Source organism: Lates calcarifer, linkage group LG3, assembly GCF_001640805.2.
Source record: "Lates calcarifer isolate ASB-BC8 linkage group LG3, TLL_Latcal_v3, whole genome shotgun sequence".
Taxonomy (NCBI): Eukaryota; Metazoa; Chordata; class Actinopteri; family Centropomidae; genus Lates; species Lates calcarifer.
The window spans coordinates 21,674,001-21,700,343 of NC_066835.1; the positions used below are offsets into that span (position 1 = coordinate 21,674,001).

The window sequence follows — 26,343 nt, forward strand, 5'->3', positions numbered from 1 at the left end:
ACCATGAAGGATTCTGGGTATAAATCTGATCCCAGATGTTTTATGAAAACTAGAAACTGGACTCAGAGATGACATCCATCTATTGTTTCATTCTACTGAAAGCTGCTCACTCTGTTCATTCTCCAAAAACATTTTCTCTCCTCCTGGTCTGATTCCTGCTTTCTGACCCCACTGCACATGCTCAGTAGAGTCTCTCTGCCTGAGCTGGACTCAACCAGTGGTTTGAACAGTTTTTGAATCATGACTCTTTAAACTTGAGTCTTTGTTACTGGACCTCATCACAGACTGCAGATGAGGAGAGTTCAAGTCCAGCTGTTCATTTCTTTCATTTGGTTCAGTATCTGCTGGTTGTTAATAAAACAAACACTGATAAAACCATTTGAACATGTGTTACTGTCCTACCTTTTAACACATGCTTCTGTTAGTTACCAACAATGACTTTGATGGAAAAGTTCAGAAAAACAAACTGTCTCACGTTTCAGTCAGTAGTGATCCATCCACCCATTCCCATTCCCATGTAGATCCTGTTTTCTGCTTTGTTGTCAGACCAATCCAGGACAGTCCATTCACATTCAGGTTTGACACAAATTCCTAAAAGTTGACAAGAAACAATGATCATTACTCTGTTCATGATTCAGTATTTCTGTTGTAGTGAAGTCATTTTGTGACCATGTCTGAAGGAAGAAGAAAATCTACTGCAGCTGTTTTGTTCCTCCATGAAGGAACTGCTTAAAGACTCAAAGAAAGAATCAAAATCAGCTCCTTGTGTAGATCAACCAGCTTCATTTGATCAGAATGTATTTATGACTAAACCACAACAGAAAAGTCAGCCTTAGAAACATGAATGTCCCTGACTGACTGACTGACTGACTGACTGACTGATGGAGTCTCACCATTGGTCGGTCAGCTGAGTGTTGGAGTGTCCCTATTGGCTGTTGCTCTTTCAGAATGAATTGGTTTATATTACATTATAAGAGCATGTTTACAGGCAGAGTAACCAACTAAGCACCTTTGTTGATAGATTTCCTGACGTTTCAGACCCTTTAACAACCTTTCTCGCAGTATTTACAGAATGCAAATACAACATGATGATGTCATGAATATGCTAATTAGCAGATTACATCATCTAGTGGTTTTTCGAGCAGCTTCAGCTCCCTTCCACTGAAAGCAGGTGTTTACAGCAGTTCCACAACAGTTTTCAAATGCGTTCTCAGTTTCTCTCATTGACCTTACACAGTCCAGTCATATTCTAGATTTTGACCTAGTCTTGTCAGAAGGAAAATCAACATGTTTTGAGGATTTCTCCAGACATTTAGAATTGTGTTTATTCATGTTTAAAGTCCTCATCACATGTTTTTCTGTAAATTCTCTGCCCCGTTAGATTCTGTTCATCCAGAAGTGGATAAATCAATAAAAAGTTCAGCAGTTTCTCTGATATCTTCCATCAGTTTCAGTATCAACAACTTTGATGTTTAATCAGACAAATAAATCCATCAGGGTCAGGACAGGAAGCAGGTCACAGACTGACAGCAGGTGAAAAACACATGGAACAGATCACTGGTATTTACATCAACCATCACACACACATTAACAAACACACTCACCTGTTCCTCTTTGCTGTTTATGATCACCAGATCAGCTCCTCTGCTCTGACAGTCTGTCCTGCTCTCAGACCAAGTTTTCTCCTCAGTGGATTTAAAGTAACAGCTGCATCCAAATCTCTCCCATCCACCAGGACACCTCTTCTCTTAATGTCAAACAAGTGTTTTAAAGACAGATTTCATGTCAGTCAGTGTAAAAGTGATCAGACTTGTCATTTCACTGTTTAGTGTAAGATCTTTCTCTTCTGCCTCTTTTCCTTTTCAGGTCATTTACTTTAGATTTTATACTTTCTACATTTACTTTGCTTCATATCCACATAGAAAAACAGTTTAACACCATGGAACAATTATACAGTGATTAAAAGTAGAGACACAGTTATACCATGTGAATGGATACAAGTCTTTTCTCACCTTTAAGTTTCTCCTTCAGCGTCTTTACTTCATCCTGTAACTGAGTGTTTTTGCCTGCCATGTCTTGAGAAATAGAACAAGAATTAAAACAGTATGAAAACATTCATGTTTAGCAGACAGTGTGGAGTTGGACCCTTTGTATTATGATAATTTCTTATTTAGTTAAAAACCTTTCATATCTGAGAGTTGTCCCTGGAGCTGAGTGTAACTGTTGTTCAGGTCGTTGTATCTGGTCTGCAGCTGCTCTTTTTCCAAAGTGACTGAAACATCTGGTGAGAAACAACAAAACAAGAAACAGAGCAAGAAAATCAGCATCAGAACAATGAAGTTACATCCTGTATATGATTAAACGTCACTGTCACACTTGTGAAGTGGAGCTGAATGATGTGTCCATCAGGACAGCACTTCTCTTAATGTCAAACAAGTGTTTTAAAGACAGATTTCATGTCAGTCAGTGTAAAAGTGATCAGACTTGTCATTTCACTGTTTAGTGTAAGATCTTTCTCTCCTGCCTCTTTTCCTTTTCAGGTCATTTACTTTAGATTTTATACTTTCTACATTTACTTTGCTTCATATCCACATAGAAAAACTGTTTAACACCATGGAACAATTATACAGTGATTAAAAGTAGAGACACAGTAAAGTTATACCATGTGAATGGATACAAGTCTTTTCTCACCTTTAAGTTTCTCCTTCAGCCTCTTTACTTCATCCTGTAACTGAGTGTGATTTTCACTCAGTGTTTCATATCTGCTCTGTAACTGACTGTTGTCGACTGTTGTGTGTTGAGGAAAAACAACATGAGATAAAACATTAGAACAATATGAAAATATTTATGCTCAGCAGACAGTGTGAAGTTGGACCCTTTGTATTATGATATTTTCTTATTTAGTTAAAAACCTTTCATACCTGAGAGTTGTCCCTGGAGCTGAGTGTAACTGTTGTTCAGGTCGTTGTATCTGGTCTGCAGCTGCTCTTTTTCCAAAGTGACTGAAACATCTGGTGAGAAACAACAAAACAAGAAACAGAGCAAGAAAATCAGTATCAGAACAATGAAGTTACATCCTGTATATGATTAAATGTCACTGTCACACTTGTGAAGTGGAACTGAATGATGTGGTGTAGCCACTGTCCTTCAGCCTGCTGTGAGTAGAGCTCAGTGTGTGGTGACTAGTGTGTAACTGATGTACAAACACAAACAGGTCTGCAGCATGAAATCATTTCCTTAAAGAAGGTTTAATGTGGGAAATAAGACATTCAACATTTAGAGATAAAAATCCTCACAGCGTGTGATGATCCCAGCCAATATCAGCAGATACAGCACTCCCAGAGTCACTGGAGAAGCTCCTGAACACCTTCTTTTATCACCTGGAAGCTTCCTCTCAGTGTGTGGTTCTACAGAGGCAAAATACACAGAGAACACATTTGATAACAACTCAGACAAGTTCATCATGTTTGTTCTACAGTCACAGGAACAGATGATAATGTCATAAGTTCTCTGAAGACAGTCAAACTGAAAAGGTTAAAGATGCTGAAAATACATTCTAAATTCCCACACACAAATTCTTGACATCAGCTTTTCTTTTGCAGTGTTCATGATTTCATACTCACCAGCTGTTTGTAAGCCAACATCAGTCTGCTGCTGTCCATCCTCAAACATCTCCACCTCACTTCTCTCTGTCTGTCTTCTGTCCTGTTGGACTCCTCTGACATGTTTCACCCTCAGATCTGACACAGGTTGAATATCTGTAGACATCTTGATGGAGGAAAAAGCTCAAAACTCAACTGAACTTCTCTGTGACCAGTCTTCACTGCTGCTTTGTTTCTCTCTCAGTCAGGCAGCATAAAGGAAGTAGCAGCAGGACAACCCACAACCACAGACACTTCAAACACATGTGACCAATGAAAACATTCAGTCTCCTGTCAGGTCAATTTTCTGTCTTCGTGTTAATTGAAGGATGATGTGGTCCGTGCATTGGATTTGGAGAATATTTTAAATGCACTGAGAAATACAAGAGTTTTATTTCAAAAACTGATAATTCATCTGTTCAAGGCTACATTCATGTCTGACCATGAGCTATAAATACATACAGAAAGACACAGAAGAGAGGGGCAGTTTTCTTTGACAGGAAATGTGATGTATGAAGTCAACAGTTATTTATGTTTTTCCTGGTAGAGGAACTAACTTCTTCAACACGTTCTACTCTTCACTGATCTGAATTTACTTCTCTTTGTTGCTGTTGTAAGTAAGTGGGCAGCAAAGGTTGAAAATCATCCTTACTGACACACACTGAGGGTCTTCTGCACAAACACCTGAGCATAAATCTCAATGACACTGTTTGTATTTTCACCACACACTGGTGATATTTGATGAGTGTCGTGTTCAGTGACAGGTACATTATTCTCTCATAGGTAATATTATGGTTAATGTCTGATTCAGGTTAGACAGTTAACACTCCAGATTAAGATTGACACTGGGGGCGTGTCCGCTGCAGGAGCTGAAACCACGCCCACTCAGTGCAGCACAGTGACAGTTAGCATCCTGTTAGCTCTCTGTTAGCATCCTGTTAGCTGCCAATTGGCTGTTGCTCTTTCAAACTCTTCCTCATAGAATATTTAGTTGTTGTACTACTTACTGACTTTATGGGACCCAAGATCACCATGAGTGTGTTTCAAAGTGTCTGTATCCTCAGAGATCTCCACGTGACTTTCCTTTTTTTCCTCTCTGTTGTTCAAATCTGCTGCTTGAATGTCTGTGGACATCTTGAGAGGTGAAACAACTTAAGTGAAGCTGTTTCTCACTGTTTGTTTCTCTGTGAGTCCGGCAGCCTTTAAAACAGAGTCATCAAGGAAGTGGCAGCCGGACAAACCACAACTGCTGGTATTCACTCGAATCAGGTGTGACTGTTTTTTATCATTAATCTTTCAGAATTTTTCACCAAATTAAAAACAGGAAATGAGGTGATATTTACATTCACTTTATTATATTTACATTTTCAAACATCCAGATGGAAGAAATAAGAAATGAATATTGAAATCACTGAATAAAAAACTTAGCCCCACTGTTACCAGTTCTTAAAGTAACTCTAACTCTAACTCTAACTAACCACAACACATCTTTAATTGGATATTGATTTTTTTTTTAAAATGAGCACAACATAGACAATTAATGTAAACAGCAGCAGATCATAGACAAAGAGCGTTCTCACTAAACTAATATTGAATACAGTTCTCTGTAGTCAAATTAGATAAAGACCATGTTTCACTAGTTCGTATTTTTCTGTGTCGTGGATCAGTGCAGTGAACCATGTTGTTAAAATTGTTGTGCAACTTTGTGTGCAGTATTTTTCCATCATGTTTTGTGGTGTATCAGATTAGAAAGCAGTGAGTTGTTTTTATCTTGTTCCTCGTCAGGCGGCCATGTTTGACACATCACAACGTGCTCTACACTGCTGATGGACTGATATGGGTTTAGTTTTAGTACACTTTAGTTTTTAACCAAAACCAAGCAGAATGACGCTAATTAAACTGAAAAACAGAAATGTTTGACAAATTAAAATATACTGAAAGTTTTATATATAATAAAAGTTAATATTTTGTCCTTGTTCAGTTTTGATGACAGATTCAGTCCTCCTGGGTATTCAGTCTGTTGTATTACACTGCGTTAGTTTTAGTTATGGCTTCTTGTTAAACTGACAAGTGAGCGTACAGTACAATTGTTCATCAAAGTTGAATTATTTTCTACAAGACCTGGGCAATATCAACCATCATTTGATTTATAGTCTACGTTACAATAATGCTGACCATCTATACATATCATATGTATTCTTTCAGTAAGTTAAGTTACATGAATTAGATTTTATGTGAGTGTCGAATATATACAGTGTTGACATTTGGCATCAAGGTCAAGTCACTCCCCACACTGGAGCTCCATACTTAAAGGCAGTGAGGGAAGAATGGATGAATGAAGTCCCTGTGGTAATCTGTGGTGAAGAACAAACAGGCCATTCCAAATTTGGAGCCAAAGAAAAGAAAGAAAAAAAGGCAAATTAGTTTTCAACTGACGAGGCTCAGAAGATCTGTTTCACTTCTCTCTAAAATATCTTCAACACACACTGAACATTATAACCTTCATGGAGGAGGATTTATTGCAGAGCTGTTGTATCAGATTGACAAGATCTGTTTATCTAACAAACACTCTCACCTCTCTCAATAGGTATCCATGAATCTCTGTCTTTCTCTAACTTGGCATAGTTCCTGCTCAGGTCATCATATCTGGTCTGTAGCTCGTCTCTCTCTTGAGTGAGGTTGATGTTTCTAATTTGCGCCTCGTTCAGACTGACATTGAGCTGGTCTCTCTCTGTCTCCAAATTCAGTTTTTCCAGCGTGACTAAAATATCTGGTGAAACAGACACAAAACAAGAAGCTGTTAAACAACAGAAAATTTCACCTCCTTCAAGAGGCTTTGTGACAGAAACAAAAGTGGTTGTGAGAACTCTGTTCTTAGTGAGATTGTAAAACCTACTGTCCACCAAACACCACACTGACTGGTAAAGAAGATTGAAGGGTCAGGAAAACACCAAACTGTTGCAGCACAACATAGAGCCTGATAAGTTATGATAGAATAAAAAGCAAATGCTCACAGCGCATGAAGACCCCGGCCAGTATCAGGAGGTACAGCACTCCCAGAATGCTTGCTGTAGCAGTGAACCTGCAGTGGCTTCTTTGACTGACTGCTACTACAAAGACAGAGAACATTCAGACCTCAGTTAGTTTTGAATTTCTGATCATTTTATCCTTCAGTTGCCTTCATCTGCTCAGGAACAACTAAGACATTTGAAGTCAAGTGACACTAAACTGCATTTCAGTGTCTCACAGTCTCAGTCCACAGCACAGACCAGTTCATAGACATGAGGTCATGTTAACTTGGACTTGTAATGTTGTATCCTCTTGTACAAAGTTAGTTCAATGGAAGCAGCATTCATTGTTCAGGATTGAATCAAACACACACAAACATCAAACTCTTCCTCATACAATATTTAGTTGTTGTACTACTTACTGACTTTATGGGACCCAAGATCAACATGAGTGTGTTTCAAAGTGTCTGTATCCTCAGAGATCTCCACGTGACTTTCCTCTTTTTCCTCTCCGTTGTTCAAATCTGCTGCTTGAATGTCTGTGGACATCTTGAGAGGTGAAACAACTTAAGTGAAGCTGTTTCTCACTGTTTGTTTCTCTGTGAGTCATCAAGGAAGTGGCAGCCGGACAAATCACAACTGCTAATATACCCTGAAATCATGTGAAAGCAGTGCAGTACCCTGTGCTCCCTTAAGGAGGGGCCACAGGGGCCACAGTATGCACACATTAAGTTTTTATCATTTAATTTAATAATTTTTCACCACGGTTTGAAAAAGGAAATGAGGTTATATTTACAACAGTTACCAGTTTTTAAAGTAACTCAACCACAACACAGCTTTAATTGATTATTGATAAAACAATAAAACAACATGGACATGTTTTAGTATCACAACACAGTGGTTCAGTTGAAGAAGTGTTGAGTTTGCATTAATGTTAAACAGCAGCAGATCATAGACAGAGCGTTCTCACTAAACTATAATGAATACAGTTCTCTGTAGTCAAATTAGATAAAGACCCTGTTCACTATTTATTAATTTCCTGTGTTCTGTGCAGTGAACCATGTTGTTAAAATTGTTGTGCAACTTTGTGTGCAGTATTTTTCCATCATGTTTTGTGGTGTATCAGATTAGAAAGCAGTGAGTTGTTTTTATCTTGTTCCTCATCAGGCGGCCATGTTTGACACATCACAACGTGCTCTACACTGCTGATGGACTGATATGAGTAAACATGATGTAAGTCATGGAACAATGTACATTTATGTACCATCAGAGATGTAGCCATACAGTGTTATACCATAGCTGCCATTCTGTTTGCTGTTATCTTACACTTTAACACCAGCTGAGTTTTACAAATAAAAATCACATTTCTACTGTTGTCTCTAGACATTTTAACGTTCATTAATATTGTGAGGAATTTGTCTGTTTATGCAAACATGTATACAGTACTCAACAAAACTGAGTACACCCTCGATCAGTATCACTAAAACTGTAAGTAATTATAAATTCTGTCCATTTAATCCATAAAATCTTAAGATAAAGCCCAAGAAGACTGACACCAATAAATCAGAAAAACAGAAATGTTGGTCTCATTAAACTACAATGAAAAGTTCAAATTTAAGAATCAACTGTCTACTTTTTTCAAATCTGTTTCGTAAGTGCCCCCATTATTAATTCAGCTGTTCTCCACCCTGCACTGCAGCTGCATACAGTTGCAGTCTTTCCTCTACATGTGTCTGTCCTCTGTCTGTCCTGGATGAGTGCTGCAGGAGGTTGGTCAGACACAGAGAGGCTTTTTTTACATCTGCACAAACACCTGAGCATAAATCCCAAAGACACTGTTTGTATTTTCACCAGACACTGGTGATATTTGATGAGTGTTGTGTTCAGTGACAGGTACATTATTCTCTCATAGGTAATATTATGGTTAATGTCTGATTCAGGTTAGACAGTTAACACTCCAGATTAAAGTCCATGTAAAGCAGTAACACTAATGTGTTCTGAGTCAGTTACACCACAGAGAAATGTGCTATAAACCACTCAGCTAAATTTGAATGGAAATTTGAATGGAACAACCACTCAGTGCAGCACAGTGACAGTTAACATCCTGTTAGCTCTTTGCTAGCATTCAGTTAGCATCCTGTTAGCTCTCTGCTAGCATCCTGTTAGCTCTCTGCTAGCATCCTATTCCGTACATGTCTGAGCCACCGCAGCTTTTTGTTTTTGTTGATCTCATGGCCTGTCCTCAAGGACTCAAGAAACAAGTCGCATTATTTATGCAGTCATATTAATGATGTTTATTAAAACAAAGTATAAAGATGTTACACTGATACTAAACTGACTCTGTGATAATTAGCACATTATTATGGCAACACGTGTTACTGCCTCACTCTGACAGCAGATTATCAGTGAATTCCCTTTGTCTCTGGTGAAAGTTTGTAAAACTAACCAGAGTGAAACGGTCGGTGCAGAAACAGGTGTTGGTGGTGTTCCTCAGCTCTCCATCAGTGTGGCTCTACACTAAATTAATCCACCTCCTCTTAATGCCTTTGAAAATTTAAATAAGGTGATGACTGATCTGCTCTGCAAACTAGGGCATCCAGGGAAGATGGATTTGTGGGACAACAGCAAAGTAGCTAGCAAAACTTAAACTAGTCGAGTGGGATGTTATGGGAATCTTCTGCTGAATAAAGCACAGAGACAACGGTTGTCTTTCTGTAGGTTTAATTCCTACATTTGCAAATGGACCCACTGCACTCCTCAAGCATGAGATGCACAATGAGTACCGAGTACAATAGATTACAGGTTAAATGCAAAAGAAACAAGGTTATGTCCGGAGACAAAAAGGAAAACATCTTCTGAAGACTACACAACAGTGCAGCCTTGAGAGAAAAGCATCAGAGATTACACAGCTTTGCAGCCTTGTACCAGCCTTTGTCCTTAATGGAGCGAGGTGCCCTGTCAGCTTACTGACATGTGGAAAAGTACTAAGCATGTGATATTTCATAAGACACAATTGTACAAATACAACACAAATGGTCAAGATTATTAATAAATCACAATTATCATGAATCATACGAAAATTTCCAATAGAGGGAGAAGCACTGATGCTAACGCAGCGCTGCTATTTATAACAGTCACAGTTTCAGGGGCGGGGTTATGCTGAGGAAAAAAAAGCAACTTTTTCTAAATTCATAAAAGTTTGACATGTTCATCTACCACCCAGACTACGAATCATTTCCTTCTTGGATTCTTGGATCACCACATTAAAGACACTTCCTGCAGTGTCTTCACCAAAGTAAAGACAACCTGTCATTAACTTTTATTATATGAATTTTGTCGAACTCGTTCACATATAATGTTTAATTATTGTGTGGACGATTTCCAACCCCACTTCTCTGTCTACACTGTAGAGAACAGAGGGACAGTATCTGTTAAATGAAGATTATTTAACAGGAGAGAAAGAGGGAACAAATTTACAAAAGTTCGATGACTGTGAGGCTTCTGCAGGAAGTTTCATTATTACATGTCTTTGGTCTAATTTGATAAAAAAAAATTAATCCTGACATCTCACACCCCTCTGTCATCAATGACAGCAGGAAATCTATTTCTCACAGATCCAGTTCCTTGCATAATAATAATAATATCTTTGTGTCCATTTTCCTTGTTGATCGCAGCATGCTACACGAGACCTGTACGTGGGATCTTCAATCTGTCTTGTTGGCCAGAACCTGAGACACATAAAATATAGTTTTAACCTGAGCTGAAACTCCTGATTATTTTCACATTCAAATCAACTTGAATCTGACTTGAAATATTTCAGATATTTTCAGTGGTTTGTTTTTAGGGAATTTGCTGACACTTAAAACCATGAAGGATTCTGGGTATAAATCTGATCCCAGATGTTTTATGAAAACTAGAAACTGGACTCAGAGATGACATCCATCTATTCTTTCATTCTACTGAAAGCTGCTCACTCTGTTCATTCTCCAAAAACATTTTCTCTCCTCCTGGTCTGATTCCTGCTTTCTGACCCCACTGCACATGCTCAGTAGAGTCTCTCTGCCTGAGCTGGACTCAACCAGTGGTTTGAACAGTTTTTGAATCATGACTCTTTAAACTTGAGTCTTTGTTACTGGACCTCATCACAGACTGCAGATGAGGAGAGTTCAAGTCCAGCTGTTCATTTCTTTCATTTGGTTCAGTATCTGCTGGTTGTTAATAAAACAAACACTGATAAAACCATTTGAACATGTGTTACTGTCCTACCTTTTAACACATGCTTCTGTTAGTTACCAACAATGACTTTGATGGAAAAGTTCAGAAAAACAAATAAACTGTCTCACGTTTCAGTCAGTGGTGATCCATCCACCCATTCCCATTCCCATGTATATCTTCTTGTTTTCTGCTTTGTTGTCAGACCAATCCAGGACTCTCCATTCCAATTCAGCTTTGAGACAAATTCCTAAAAGTTGACAAGAAACAATGATCATTACTCTGTTCATGATTCAGTATTTCTGTTGTAGTGAAGTCATTTTGTGACCATGTCTGAAGGAAGAAGAAAATCTACTGCAGCTGTTTTGTTCCTCCATGAAGGAACTGCTTAAAGACTCAAAGAAAGAATCAAAATCAGCTCCTTGTGTAGATCAACCAGCTTCATTTAATCAGAATGTATTTATGACTAAACCACAACAGAGAAGTCAGCCTTAGAAACATGAATGTCCCTGACTGACTGACTGACTGACTGACTGACTGATGGAGTCTCACCACTGGTCGGTCAGCTGAGTGTTGGAGTGTCCCTATTGGCTGTTGCTCTTTCAGAATGAATTGGTTTATATTACATTATAAGAGCATGTTTACAGGCAGAGTTACCAACTAAGCACCTTTGTTGATAGATTTCCTGACGTTTCAGACCCTTTAACAACCTTTCTCGCAGTATTTACAGAATGCAAATACAACGTGATGATGTCATGAATATGCTAATTAGCAGATTACATCATCTAGTGGTTTTTTGAGCAGCTTCAGCTCCCTTCCACTGAAAGCAGGTGTTTACAGCAGTTCCGCAACAGTTTTCAAATGCGTTCTCAGTTTCTCTCATTGACCTTACACAGTCCAGTCATATTCTAGATTTTGACCTAGTCTTGTCAGAAGGAAAATCAACATGTTTTGAGGATTTCTCCAGACATTTAGAATTGTGTTTATTCATGTTTAAAGTCCTCATCACATGTTTTTCTGTAAATTCTCTGCCCCGTTAGATTCTGTTCATCCAGAAGTGGATAAATCAATAAAAAGTTCAGCAGTTTCTCTGATATCTTCCATCAGTTTCAGTATCAACAACTTTGATGTTTAATCAGACAAATAAATCCATCAGGGTCAGGACAGGAAGCAGGTCACAGACTGACAGCAGGTGAAAAACACATGGAACAGATCACTGGTATTTACATCAAGCATCACACACACATTAACAAACACACTCACCTGTTCCTCTTTGCTGTTTATGATCACCAGATCAGCTCCTCTGCTCTGACAGTCTGTCCTGCTCTCAGACCAACTTTTCTCCCCAGTGAATTTAAAGTAACAGCTGCATCCAAATCTCTCCCATCCATCAGGACACCACTTCTCTTAATGTCAAACAAGTGTTTTAAAGACAGATTTCATGTCAGTCAGTGTAAAAGTGATCAGACTTGTCATTTCACTGTTTAGTGTAAGATCTTTCTCTCCTGCCTCTTTTTCTTTTCAGGTCATTTACTTTAGATTTTATACTTTCTACATTTACTTTGCTTCATATCCACATAGAAAAACTGTTTAACACCATGGAACAATTATACAGTGATTAAAAGTAGAGACACAGTAAAGTTCTACCATGTGAATGGATACAAGTCTTTTCTCACCTTTGAGTTTCTCCTTCAGCCTCTTTACTTCATCCTGTAACTGAGTGTGATTTTCACTCAGTGTTTCATATCTGCTCTGTAACTGACTGTTGTTGACTGTTGTGTGTTGAGAAAAACAACATGAGATAAAACATTAAAACAATATGAAAATATTTATGCTCAGTAGTCATTGTGAAGTTGGCCCCTTTGTATTATGATATTTTCTTATTTAGTTAAAAACCTTTCATACCTGAGAGTTGTCCCTGGAGCTGAGTGTAACTGTTGTTCAGGTCGTTGTATCTGGTCTGCAGCTGCTCTTTTTCCAAAGTGACTGAAACATCTGGTGAGAAACAACAAAACAAGAAACAGAGCAAGAAAATCAGTATCAGAACAATGAAGTTACATCCTGTATATGATTAAACGTCACTGTCACACTTGTGAAGTGGAACTGAATGATGTGGTGTAGCCACTGTCCTTCAGCCTGCTGTGAGTAGAGCTCAGTGTGTGGTGACTAGTGTGTAACTGATGTACAAACACAAACAGGTCTGCAGCATGAAATCATTTCCTTAAAGAAGGTTTAATGTGGGAAATAAGACATTCAACATTTAGAGATAAAAATTCTCACAGCGTGTGATGATCCCAGCCAATATCAGCAGATACAGCACTCCCAGAGTCACTGGAGAAGCTCCTGAACACCTTCTTTTATCACCTGGAAGCTTCCTCTCAGTGTGTGGTTCTACAGAGGCAAAATACACAGAGAACACATTTGATAACAACTCAGACAAGTTCATCATGTTTGTTCTACAGTTACAGGAACAGATGATAATGTCATAAGTTCTCTGAAGACAGTCAAACTGAAAAGGTTAAAGATGCTGAAAATACATTCTAAATTCCCACACACTAATTCTTGACATCAGCTTTTCTTTTGCAGTGTTCATGATTTCATACTCACCAGCTGTTTGTAAGCCAACATCAGTCTGCTGCTGTCCATCCTCAAACATCTCCACCTCACTTCTCTCTGTCTGTCTTCTGTCCTGTTGGACTCCTCTGACATGTTTCACCCTCAGATCTGACACAGGTTGAATATCTGTAGACATCTTGATGGAGGAAAAAGCTCAAAACTCAACTGAACTTCTCTGTGACCAGTCTTCACTGCTGCTTTGTTTCTCTCTCAGTCAGGCAGCATAAAGGAAGTAGCAGCAGGACAACCCACAACCACAGACACTTCAAACACATGTGACCAATGAAAACATTCAGTCTCCTGTCAGGTCAATTTTCTGTCTTCGTGTTAATTGAAGGATGATGTGGTCCGTGCATTGGATTTGGAGAATATTTTAAATGCACTGAGAAATACAAGAGTTTTATTTCAAAAACTGATAATTCATCTGTTCAAGGCTACATTCATGTCTGACCATGAGCTATAAATACATACAGAAAGACACAGAAGAGAGGGGCAGTTTTCTTTGACAGGAAATGTGATGTGTGAAGTCAACAGTTATTTATGTTTTTCCTGGTAGAGGAACTAACTTCTTCAACACGTTCTACTCTTCACTGATCTGAATTTACTTTTCTTTGTTGCTGTTGTAAGTAAGTGGGCAGCAAAGGTTGAAAATCATCCTTACTGACACACACTGAGGGTCTTTGCTATTTACCCAATACAACTGCAATGATATTTTTATTCAGCTGCAGCACTGTGCACACATGTAAATAAAACTGTCCAAGGCTGCACTGCAGCTGCATACAGTTGCAGTCTTTCCTCTACATGTGTCTGTCCTCTGTCTGTCCTGGATGAGTGCTGCAGGAGGTTGGTCAGACACAGAGAGGCTTTTTTTACATCTGCACAAACACCTGAGCATAAATCCCAAAGACACTGTTTGTATTTTCACCACACACTGGTGATATTTGATGAGTGTTGTGTTCAGTGACAGGTACATTATTCTCTCATAGGTAATATTATGGTTAATGTCTGATTCAGGTTAGACAGTTAACACTCCAGATTGAAGTCTGTGTAAAGCAGTAACACTAATGTGTTCTGAGTCAGTCACACCACAGAGAAATGTGCTATAAACCACTCAGCTAAATTTGAATGGAAATTTGAATGGAACGCCCACTCAGTGCAGCACAGTGACAGTTAGCAGCCTGTTAGCTCTCTGTTAGCATCCTGTTAGCTCTCTGCTAGCATCCTGTTAGCTCTCTGTTAGCATCCTGTTAGCTCTCTGCTAGCATCCTGTTAGCTCTCTGTTAGCATCCTGTTAGCTCTCTGCTAGCATCCTGTTCCGTACATGTTTGAGCTACCGCAGCTTTTTGTTTTTGTTGATCTCATGGCCTGTCCTCAAGGACTCAAGAAACAAGTTGCATTATTTATGCAGTCATATTAATGATGTTTATTAAAACAAAGTATAAAGATGTTACACTGATACTAAACTGACTCTGTGATAATTAATTTGCGGGACAACAGCAAAGCAAGCTATCAAAACTTGAACTAGTATAGAGGGAGAAGCACTGATGCTAACGCAGCGCTGCTATTTATAACAGTCACAGTTTCAGGGGCGGGGTTATGCTGAGGAAAAAAAAGCAACTTTTTCTAAATTCATAAAAGTTTGACATGTTCATCTACCACCCAGACTACGAATCATTTCCTTCTTGGATTCTTGGATCACCACATTAAAGACACTTCCTGCAGTGTCTTCACCAAAGTAAAGACAACCTGTGATTAACTTTTATTATATGAATTTTGTCAGACTCGTTCACATATAATGTTTAATTATTGTGTGGACGACTTCCAACCCCACTTCTCTGTCTACACTGTAGAGAACAGAGGGACAGTATCTGTTAAATGAAGATTATTTAACAGGAGAGAAAGAGGGAACAAATGTACAAAAGTTCGATGACTGTGAGGCTCCTGCAGGAAGTTTCATTATTACATGTCTTTGGTCTGATTTGATAAAAAAAAATTAATCCTAACATCACACACCCCTCTGTCATCAATGACAGCAGGAAATCTATTTCTCACACATCCAGGTCTTTGAATAATGATAATAATCTAATTTTTTCAATTTTCCTTGTTGATCACAGCATACTGCACGGGACTCGTATGTGGGATAATTCCCCCATCCTGTCGCCCAGAACCTGTGAGACACATAAAATATAGTTTTAACCTGAGCTGAAACTCCTGATTATTTTCACATTCAAATCAACTTGAATCTGACTTGAAATATTTCAGATATTTTCAGTGGTTTGTTTTTAGGGAATTTGCTGACACTTAAAACCATGAAGGATTCTGGGTATAAATCTGATCCCAGATGTTTTATGAAAACTAGAAACTGGACTCAGAGATGACATCCATCTATTCTTTCATTCTACTGAAAGCTGCTCACTCTGTTCATTCTCCAAAAACATTTTCTCTCCTCCTGGTCTGATTCCTGCTTTTTGACCCCACTGCACATGCTCAGTAGAGTCTCTCTGCCTGAGCTGGACTCAACCAGTGGTTTGAACAGTTTTTGAATCATGACTCTTTAAACTTGAGTCTTTGTTACTGGACCTCATCACAGACTGCAGATGAGGAGAGTTCAAGTCCAGCTGTTCATTTCTTTCATTTGGTTCAGTATCTGCTGGTTGTTAATAAAACAAACACTGATAAAACCATTTGAACATGTGTTACTGTCCTACCTTTTAACACATGCTTCTGTTAGTTACCAACAATGACTTTGATGGAAAAGTTCAGAAAAACAAATAAACTGTCTCACGTTTCAGTCAGTGGTGATCCATCCACCCATTCCCATTCCCATGTATATCTTCTTGTTTTCTGCTTTGTTGTCAGACCAATCCAGGACTCTCCATTCCCATTCAGCTTTGAGACAAATTCCTAAAAGTTGACAAGAAACAATGATCATTACTCTGTTCATGATTCAGTATTTCTGTTGTAGTGAAGTCATTTTGTGACCATGTCTGAAGGAAGAAGAAAATCTACTGCAGCTGTTTTGTTCCTCCATGAAGGAACTGCTTAAAGACTCAAAGAAAGAATCAAAATCAGCTCCTTGTGTAGATCAACCAGCTTCATTTGATCAGAATGTATTTATGACTAAACCACAACAGAGAAGTCAGCCTTAGAAACATGAATGTCCCTGACTGACTGACTGACTGACTGACTGACTGATGGAGTCTCACCATTGGTCGGTCAGCTGAGTGTTGGAGTGTCCCTATTGGCTGTTGCTCTTTCAGAATGAATTGGTTTATATTACATTATAAGAGCATGTTTACAGGCAGAGTTACCAACTAAGCACCTTTGTTGATAGATTTCCTGACGTTTCAGACCCTTTAACAACCTTTCTCGCAGTATTTACAGAATGCAAATACAACGTGATGATGTCATGAATATGCTAATTAGCAGATTACATCATCTAGTGGTTTTTTGAGCAGCTTCAGCTCCCTTCCACTGAAAGCAGGTGTTTACAGCAGTTCCGCAACAGTTTTCAAATGCGTTCTCAGTTTCTCTCATTGACCTTACACAGTCCAGTCATATTCTAGATTTTGACCTAGTCTTGTCAGAAGGAAAATCAACATGTTTTGAGGATTTCTCCAGACATTTAGAATTGTGTTTATTCATGTTTAAAGTCCTCATCACATGTTTTTCTGTAAATTCTCTGCCCCGTTAGATTCTGTTCATCCAGAAGTGGATAAATCAATAAAAAGTTCAGCAGTTTCTCTGATATCTTCCATCAGTTTCAGTATCAACAACTTTGATGTTTAATCAGACAAATAAATCCATCAGGGTCAGGACAGGAAGCAGGTCACAGACTGACAGCAGGTGAAAAACACATGGAACAGATCACTGGTATTTACATCAACCATCACACACACATTAACAAACACACTCACCTGTTCCTCTTTGCTGTTTATGATCACCAGATCAGCTCCTCTGCTCTGACAGTCTGTCCTGCTCTCAGACCAACTTTTCCTCTTAGTGGATTTAAAGTAACAGCTGCATCCAAATCTCTTCCATCCATCAGGACACCACTTCTCTTAATGTCAAACAAGTGTTTTAAAGACAGATTTCATGTCAGTCAGTGTAAAAGTGATCAGACTTGTCATTTCACTGTTTAGTGTAAGATCTTTCTCTCCTGCCTCTTTTCCTTTTCAGGTCATTTACTTTAGATTTTATACTTTCTACATTTACTTTGCTTCATATCCACATAGAAAAACTGTTTAACACCATGGAACAATTATACAGTGATTAAAAGTAGAGACACAGTAAAGTTATACCATGTATAGTGTTGTTCAGGTCATTGTATCTGGTCTGCAGCTGCTCTTTTTCCAAAGTGACTGAAACATCTGGTGAGAAACAAAAAAACAAGAAACAGAGCAAGAAAATCAGCATCAGAACAATGAAGTTACATCCTGTATATGATTAAACGTCACTGTCACACTTGTGAAGTGGAACTGAATGATGTGGTGTAGCCACTGTCCTTCAGCCTGCTGTGAGTAGAGCTCAGTGTGTGGTGACTAGTGTGTAACTGATGTACAAACACAAACAGGTCTGCAGCATGAAATCATTTCCTTAAAGAAGGTTTAATGTGGGAAATAAGACATTCAACATTTAGAGATAAAAATCCTCACAGCGTGTGATGATCCCAGCCATTATCAGCAGATACAGCACTCCCAGAGTCACTGGAGAAGCTCCTGAACACCTTCTTTTATCACCTGGAAGCTTCCTCTCAGTGTGTGGTTCTACAGAGGCAAAATACACAGAGAACACATTTGATAACAACTCAGACAAGTTCATCATGTTTGTTCTACAGTTACAGGAACAGATGATAATGTCATAAGTTCTCTGAAGACAGTCAAACTGAAAAGGTTAAAGATGCTGAAAATACATTCTAAATTCCCACACACTAATTCTTGACATCAGCTTTTCTTTTGCAGTGTTCATGATTTCATACTCACCAGCTGTTTGTAAGCCAACATCAGTCTGCTGCTGTCCATCCTCAAACATCTCCACCTCACTTCTCTCTGTCTGTCTTCTGTCCTGTTGGACTCCTCTGACATGTTTCACCCTCAGATCTGACACAGGTTGAATATCTGTAGACATCTTGATGGAGGAAAAAGCTCAAAACTCAACTGAACTTCTCTGTGACCAGTCTTCACTGCTGCTTTGTTTCTCTCTCAGTCAGGCAGCATAAAGGAAGTAGCAGCAGGACAACCCACAACCACAGACACTTCAAACACATGTGACCAATGAAAACATTCAGTCTCCTGTCAGGTCAATTTTCTGTCTTCGTGTTAATTGAAGGATGATGTGGTCTGTGCATTGGATTTGGAGAATATTTTAAATGCACTGAGAAATACAAGAGTTTTATTTCAAAAACTGATAATTCATCTGTTCAAGGCTACATTCATGTCTGACCATGGGCTATAAATACATACAGAAAGACACAGAAGAGAGGGGCAGTTTTCTTTGACAGGAAATGTGATGTGTGAAGTCAACAGTTATTTATGTTTTTCCTGGTAGAGGAACTAACTTCTTCAACACGTTCTACTCTTCACTGATCTGAATTTACTTTTCTTTGTTGCTGTTGTAAGTAAGTGGGCAGCAAAGGTTGAAAATCATCCTTACTGACACACACTGAGGGTCTTTGCTATTTACCCAATACAACTGCAATGATATTTTTATTCAGCTGCAGCACTGTGCACACATGTAAATAAACCTGTCCAAGGCTGCACTGCAGCTGCATACAGTTGCAGTCTTTCCTCTACATGTGTCTGTCCTCTGTCTGTCCTGGATGAGTGCTGCAGGAGGTTGGTCAGACACAGAGAGGCTTTTTTTACATCTGCACAAACACCTGAGCATAAATCCCAAAGACACTGTTTGTATTTTCACCACACACTGGTGATATTTGATGAGTGTTGTGTTCAGTGACAGGTACATTATTCTCTCATAGGTAATATTATGGTTAATGTCTGATTCAGGTTAGACAGTTAACACTCCAGATTGAAGTCTGTGTAAAGCAGTAACACTAATGTGTTCTGAGTCAGTCACACCACAGAGAAATGTGCTATAAACCACTCAGCTAAATTTGAATGGAAATTTGAATGGAACGCCCACTCAGTGCAGCACAGTGACAGTTAGCAGCCTGTTAGCTCTCTGTTAGCATCCTGTTAGCTCTCTGTTAGCATCCTGTTAGCTCTCTGCTAGCATCCTATTCCGTACATGTTTGAGCTACCGCAGCTTTTTGTTTTTGTTGATCTCATGGCCTGTCCTCAAGTACTCAAGAAACAAGTCGCATTATTTATGCAGTCATATTAATGATGTTTATTAAAACAAAGTATAAAGATGTTACACTGATACTAAACTGACTCTGTGATAATTAATTTGCGGGACAACAGCAAAGCAAGCTATCAAAACTTGAACTAGTATAGAGGGAGAAGCACTGATGCTAACGCAGCGCTGCTATTTATAACAGTCACAGTTTCAGGGGTGGGGTTATGCTGAGGAAAAAAAAGCAACTTTTTCTAAATTCATAAAAGTTTGACATGTTCATCTACCACCCAGACTACGAATCATTTCCTTCTTGGATTCTTGGATCACCACATTAAAGACACTTCCTGCAGTGTCTTCACCAAAGTAAAGACAACCTGTGATTAACTTTTATTATATGAATTTTGTCAGACTCGTTCACATATAATGTTTAATTATTGTGTGGACGACTTCCAACCCCACTTCTCTGTCTACACTGTAGAGAACAGAGGGACAGTATCTGTTAAATGAAGATTATTTAACAGGAGACAAAGAGGGAACAAATGTACAAAAGTTCGATGACTGTGAGGCTTCTGCAGGAAGTTTCATTATTACATGTCTTTGGTCTGATTTGATAAAAAAAAATTAATCCTAACATCACACACCCCTCTGTCATCAATGACAGCAGGAAATCTATTTCTCACACATCCAGGTCTTTGAATAATGATAATAATCTAATTTTTTCAATTTTCCTTGTTGATCACAGCATACTGCACGGGACTCGTATGTGGAATATTTCACCCATCCTGTCGCCCAGAACCTGTGAGACACGTAAAATATAGTTTTAACCTGAGCTGAAACTCCTGATTATTTTCACATTCAAATCAACTTGAATCTGACTTGAAATATTTCAGATATTTTCAGTGGTTTGTTTTTAGGGAATTTGCTGACACTTAAAACCATGAAGGATTCTGGGTATAAATCTGATCCCAGATGTTTTATGAAAACTAGAAACTGGACTCAGAGATGACATCCATCTATTGTTTCATTCTACTGAAAGCTGCTCACTCTGTTCATTCTCCAAAAACATTTTCTCTCCTCCTGGTCTGATTCCTGCTTTCTGACGCCACTGCACATGCTCAGTAGAGTCTGTCTGCCTGAGCTGGACTCAACCAGTGGTTTGAACAGTTTTTGAATCATGACTCTTTAAACTTGAGTCTTTGTTACTGGACCTCATCACAGACTGCAGATGAGGAGAGTTCAAGTCCAGCTGTTCATTTCTTTCATTTGGTTCAGTATCTGCTGGTTGTTAATAAAACAAACAGTGATAAAACCATTTGAACATGTGTTACTGTCCTACCTGTTAACACATGCTTCTGTTAGTTACCAACAATGACTTTGATGGAAAAGTTCAGAAAAACAAATAAACTGTCTCACGTTTCAGTCAGTGGTGATCCATCCACCCATTCCCATTCCCATGTATATCCTGTTTTCTGCTTTGTTGTCAGACCAATCCAGGACTCTCCATTCCCATTCAGCTTTGAGACAAATTCCTAAAAGTTGACAAGAAACAATGATCATTACTCTGTTCATGATTCAGTATTTCTGTTGTAGTGAAGTCATTTTGTGACCATGTCTGAAGGAAGAAGAAAATCTACTGCAGCTGTTTTGTTCCTCCATGAAGGAACTGCTTAAAGACTCAAAGAAAGAATCAAAATCAGCTCCTTGTGTAGATCAACCAGCTTCATTTGATCAGAATGTATTTATGACTAAACCACAACAGAGAAGTCAGCCTTAGAAACATGAATGTCCCTGACTGACTGACTGACTGACTGACTGATGGAGTCTCACCATTGGTCCGTCAGCTGAGTGTTGGAGTGTCCCTATTGGCTGTTGCTCTTTCAGAATGAATTGGTTTATATTACATTATAAGAGCATGTTTACAGGCAGAGTTACCAACTAAGCACCTTTGTTGATAGATTTCCTGACGTTTCAGACCCTTTAACAACCTTTCTCGCAGTATTTACAGAATGCAAATACAACGTGATGATGTCATGAATATGCTAATTAGCAGATTACATCATCTAGTGGTTTTTCGAGCAGCTTCAGCTCCCTTCCACTGAAAGCAGGTGTTTACAGCAGTTCCACAACAGTTTTCAAATGCGTTCTCAGTTTCTCTCATTGACCTTACACAGTCCAGTCATATTCTAGATTTTGACCTAGTCTTGTCAGAAGGAAAATCAACATGTTTTGAGGATTTCTCCAGACATTTAGAATTGTGTTTATTCATGTTTAAAGTCCTCATCACATGTTTTTCTGTAAATTCTCTGCCCCGTTAGATTCTGTTCATCCAGAAGTGGATAAATCAATAAAAAGTTCAGCAGTTTCTCTGATATCTTCCATCAGTTTCAGTATCAACAACTTTGATGTTTAATCAGACAAATAAATCCATCAGGGTCAGGACAGGAAGCAGGTCACAGACTGACAGCAGGTGAAAAACACATGGAACAGATCACTGGTAGTTACATCAACCATCACACACACATTAACAAACACACTCACCTGTTCCTCTTTGCTGTTTATGATCACCAGATCAGCTCCTCTGCTCTGACAGTATCTCCTGCTCTCAGACCAAGTTTTCTCCTCAGTGGATTTAAAGTAACAGCTGCATCCAAATCTCTTCCATCCATCAGGACACCTCTTCTCTTAATGTCAAACAAGTGTTTTAAAGACAGATTTCATGTCAGTCAGTGTAAAAGTGATCAGATTTGTCATTTCACTGTTTAGTGTAAGATCTTTCTCTCCTGCCTCTTTTCCTTTTCAGGTCATTTACTTTAGATTTTATACTTTCTACATTTACTTTGCTTCATATCCACATAGAAAAACTGTTTAACACCATAGAACAATTATACAGTGATTAAAAGTAGGGACACAGTAAAGTTATACCATGTGAATGGATACAAGTCTTTTCTCACCTTTAAGTTTCTCCTTCAGCCTCTTTACTTCATCCTGTAACTGACTGTGATTTTCACTCAGTGTTTCATATCTGCTCTGTAACTGACTGATGTTGACTGTTGTGTGTTGAGAAAAACAACATGAGATAAAACATTAAAACAATATGAAAATATTTATGCTCAGTAGTCATTGTGAAGTTGGACCCTTTGTATTATGATATTTTCTTATTTAGTTAAAAACCTTTCATACCTGAGAGTTGTCCCTGGAGCTGAGTGTAACTGTTGTTCAGGTCGTTGTATCTGGTCTGCAGCTGCTCTTTTTCCAAAGTGACTGAAACATCATGAGAAACAACAAAACAAGAAACAGAGCAAGAAAATCAGTATCAGAACAATGAAGTTCCATCCTGTATATGATTAAATGTCACTGTCACACTTGTGAAGTGGAACTGAATGATGTGGTGTAGCTACTGTCCTTCAGCCTGCTGTGAGTAGAGCTCAGTGTGTGGTGACTAGTGTGTAACTGATGTACAAACACAAACAGGTCTGCAGCATGAAATCATTTCCTTAAAGAAGGTTTAATGTGGGAAATAAGACATTCAACATTTAGAGATAAAAATCCTCACAGCGTGTGATGATCCCAGCCAATATCAGCAGATACAGCACTCCCAGAGTCACTGGAGAAGCTCCTGAACACCTTCTTTTATCACCTGGAAGCTTCCTCTCAGTGTGTGGTTCTACAGAGGCAAAATACACAGAGAACACATTTGATAACAACTCAGACAAGTTCATCATGTTTGTTCTACAGTTACAGGAACAGATGATAATGTCATAAGTTCTCTGAAGACAGTCAAACTGAAAAGGTTAAAGATGCTGAAAATACATTCTAAATTCCCACACACTAATTCTTGACATCAGCTTTTCTTTTGCAGTGTTCATGATTTCATACTCACCAGCTGTTTGTAAGCCAACATCAGTCTGCTGCTGTCCATCCTCAAACATCTCCACCTCACTTCTCTCTGTCTGTCTTCTGTCCTGTTGGACTCCTCTGACATGTTTCACCCTCAGATCTGACACAGGTTGAATATCTGTAGACATCTTGATGGAGGAAAAAGCTCAAAACTCAACTGAACTTCTCTGTGACCAGTCTTCACTGCTGCTTTGTTTCTCTCTCAGTCAGGCAGCATAAAGGAAGTAGCAGCAGGACAACCCACAACCACAGACACTTCAAACACATGTGACCAATGAAAACATTCAGTCTCCTGTCAGGTCAATTTTCTGTCTTCATGTTAATTGAAGGATGATGTGGTCCGTGCATTGGATTTGGAGAATATTTTAAATGCACTGAGAAATACAAGAGTTTTATTTCAAAAATTGATAATTCATCTGTTCAAGGCTACATTCATGTCTGACCATGAGCTATAAATACATACAGAAAGACACAGAAGAGAGGGGCAGTTTTCTTTGACAGGAAATGTGATGTGTGAAGTCAACAGTTATTTATGTTTTTCCTGGTAGAGGAACTAACTTCTTCAACACGTTCTACTCTTCACTGATCTGAATTTACTCAAGGTTGAAAATCATCCTTACTGACACACACTGAGGGTCTTTGCTATTTACCCAATACAACTGCAATGATATTTTTATTCAGCTGCAGCACTGTGCACACATGTAAATAAACCTGTCCAAGGCTGCACTGCAGCTGCATACAGTTGCAGTCTTTCCTCTACATCTGTCTGTCCTCTGTCTGTCCTGGATGAGTGCTGCAGGAGGTTGGTCAGACACAGAGAGGCTTTTTTTACATCTGCACAAACACCTGAGCATAAATCCCAAAGACACTGTTTGTATTTTCACCACACACTGGTGATATTTGATGAGTGTTGTGTTCAGTGACAGGTACATTATTCTCTCATAGGTAATATTATGGTTAATGTCTGATTCAGGTTAGACAGTTAACACTCCAGATTAAAGTCTGTGTAAAGCAGTAACACTAATGTGTTCTGAGTCAGTCACACCACAGAGAAATGTGCTATAAACCACTCAGCTAAATTTGAATGGAAATTTGAATGGAACGCCCACTCAGTGCAGCACAGTGACAGTTAGCAGCCTGTTAGCTCTCTGTTAGCATCCTGTTAGCTCTCTGCTAGCATCCTGTTCCGTACATGTTTGAGCTACCGCAGCTTTTTGTTTTTGTTGATCTCATGGCCTGTCCTCAAGGACTCAAGAAACAAGTTGCATTATTTATGCAGTCATATTAATGATGTTTATTAAAACAAAGTATAAAGATGTTACACTGATACTAAACTGACTCTGTGATAATTAATTTGCGGGACAACAGCAAAGCAAGCTATCAAAACTTGAACTAGTATAGAGGGAGAAGCACTGATGCTAACGCAGCGCTGCTATTTATAACAGTCACAGTTTCAGGGGCGGGGTTATGCTGAGGAAAAAAAAGGAACTTTTTCTAAATTCATAAAAGTTTGACATGTTCATCTACCACCCAGACTACGAATCATTTCCTTCTTGGATTCTTGGATCACCACATTAAAGACACTTCCTGCAGTGTCTTCACCAAAGTAAAGACAACCTGTCATTAACTTTTATTATATGAATTTTGTCAGACTCGTTCACATATAATGTTTAATTATTGTGTGGACGACTTCCAACCCCACTTCTCTGTCTACACTGTAGAGAACAGAGGGACAGTATCTGTTAAATGAAGATTATTGAACAGGAGACAAAGAGGGAACAAATGTACAAAAGTTCGATGACTGTGAGGCTCCTGCAGGAAGTTTCATTATTACATGTCTTTGGTCTGATTTGATAAAAAAAAATTAATCCTAACATCACACACCCCTCTGTCATCAATGACAGCAGGAAATCTATTTCTCACACATCCAGGTCTTTGAATAATGATAATAATCTAATTTTTTCAATTTTCCTTGTTGATCACAGCATACTGCACGGGACTCGTATGTGGAATATTTCACCCATCCTGTCGCCCAGAACCTGTGAGACACATAAAATATAGTTTTAACCTGAGCTGAAACTCCTGATTATTTTCACATTCAAATCAACTTGAATCTGACTTGAAATATTTCAGATATTTTCAGTGGTTTGTTTTTAGGGAATTTGCTGACACTTAAAACCATGAAGGATTCTGGGTATAAATCTGATCCCAGATGTTTTATGAAAACTAGAAACTGGACTCAGAGATGACATCCATCTATTCTTTCATTCTACTGAAAGCTGCTCACTCTGTTCATTCTCCAAAAACATTTTCTCTCCTCCTGGTCTGATTCCTGCTTTCTGACCCCACTGCACATGCTCAGTAGAGTCTCTCTGCCTGAGCTGGACTCAACCAGTGGTTTGAACAGTTTTTGAATCATGACTCTTTAAACTTGAGTCTTTGTTACTGGACCTCATCACAGACTGCAGATGAGGAGAGTTCAAGTCCAGCTGTTCATTTCTTTCATTTGGTTCAGTATCTGCTGGTTGTTAATAAAACAAACACTGATAAAACCATTTGAACATGTGTTACTGTCCTACCTGTTAACACATGCTTCTGTTAGTTACCAACAATGACTTTGATGGAAAAGTTCAGAAAAACAAATAAACTGTCTCACGTTTCAGTCAGTGGTG

The 26,343-nt window shown here is 38.7% G+C and overlaps 2 protein-coding genes and 1 long non-coding RNA gene across 17 annotated transcripts in view; 2 read left to right on the forward strand and 1 right to left on the reverse strand.

Annotated features, from left to right (window-relative positions):
- LOC108887585 (collagen alpha-1(XIV) chain) overlaps nucleotides 1-26,343 on the forward strand; it is a 157,365-nt gene that overhangs the window by 93,767 nt on the left and 37,255 nt on the right. The gene's annotated exons all lie outside the window — the stretch shown is intronic.
- LOC108887586 (CD209 antigen) overlaps nucleotides 1-26,343 on the reverse strand; it is a 48,315-nt gene that overhangs the window by 1,596 nt on the left and 20,376 nt on the right. For 7 of the 13 annotated variants that reach the window (XM_051069070.1, XM_051069094.1, XM_051069093.1 and 4 more), the window contains 9 exons: nucleotides 22,726-22,801; nucleotides 12,758-12,856; nucleotides 12,538-12,633; nucleotides 2,922-3,011; nucleotides 2,692-2,787; nucleotides 2,183-2,281; nucleotides 2,013-2,075; nucleotides 1,605-1,747; nucleotides 476-591 (listed from right to left, as the gene is read on the reverse strand). In XM_051069070.1, the coding sequence (XP_050925027.1) occupies nucleotides 476-591; nucleotides 1,605-1,747; nucleotides 2,013-2,075; nucleotides 2,183-2,281; nucleotides 2,692-2,787; nucleotides 2,922-3,011; nucleotides 12,538-12,633; nucleotides 12,758-12,856; nucleotides 22,726-22,801 (878 nt within the window). The remainder of the gene's footprint in view (nucleotides 1-475; nucleotides 592-1,604; nucleotides 1,748-2,012; nucleotides 2,076-2,182; nucleotides 2,282-2,691; nucleotides 2,788-2,921; nucleotides 3,012-12,537; nucleotides 12,634-12,757; nucleotides 12,857-22,725; nucleotides 22,802-26,343) is intronic. The other 6 variants (XM_051069072.1, XM_051069074.1, XM_051069091.1 and 3 more) reach the window with 6 other exon arrangements.
- Nucleotides 3,772-26,343, forward strand: part of LOC127141999 (uncharacterized) — a 38,353-nt gene continuing 15,781 nt past the window's right edge. Inside the window, exons 1-2 of the long non-coding RNA XR_007812504.1 lie at nucleotides 3,772-4,275; nucleotides 24,274-25,602. This is a non-coding gene — a long non-coding RNA (uncharacterized LOC127141999). The remainder of the gene's footprint in view (nucleotides 4,276-24,273; nucleotides 25,603-26,343) is intronic.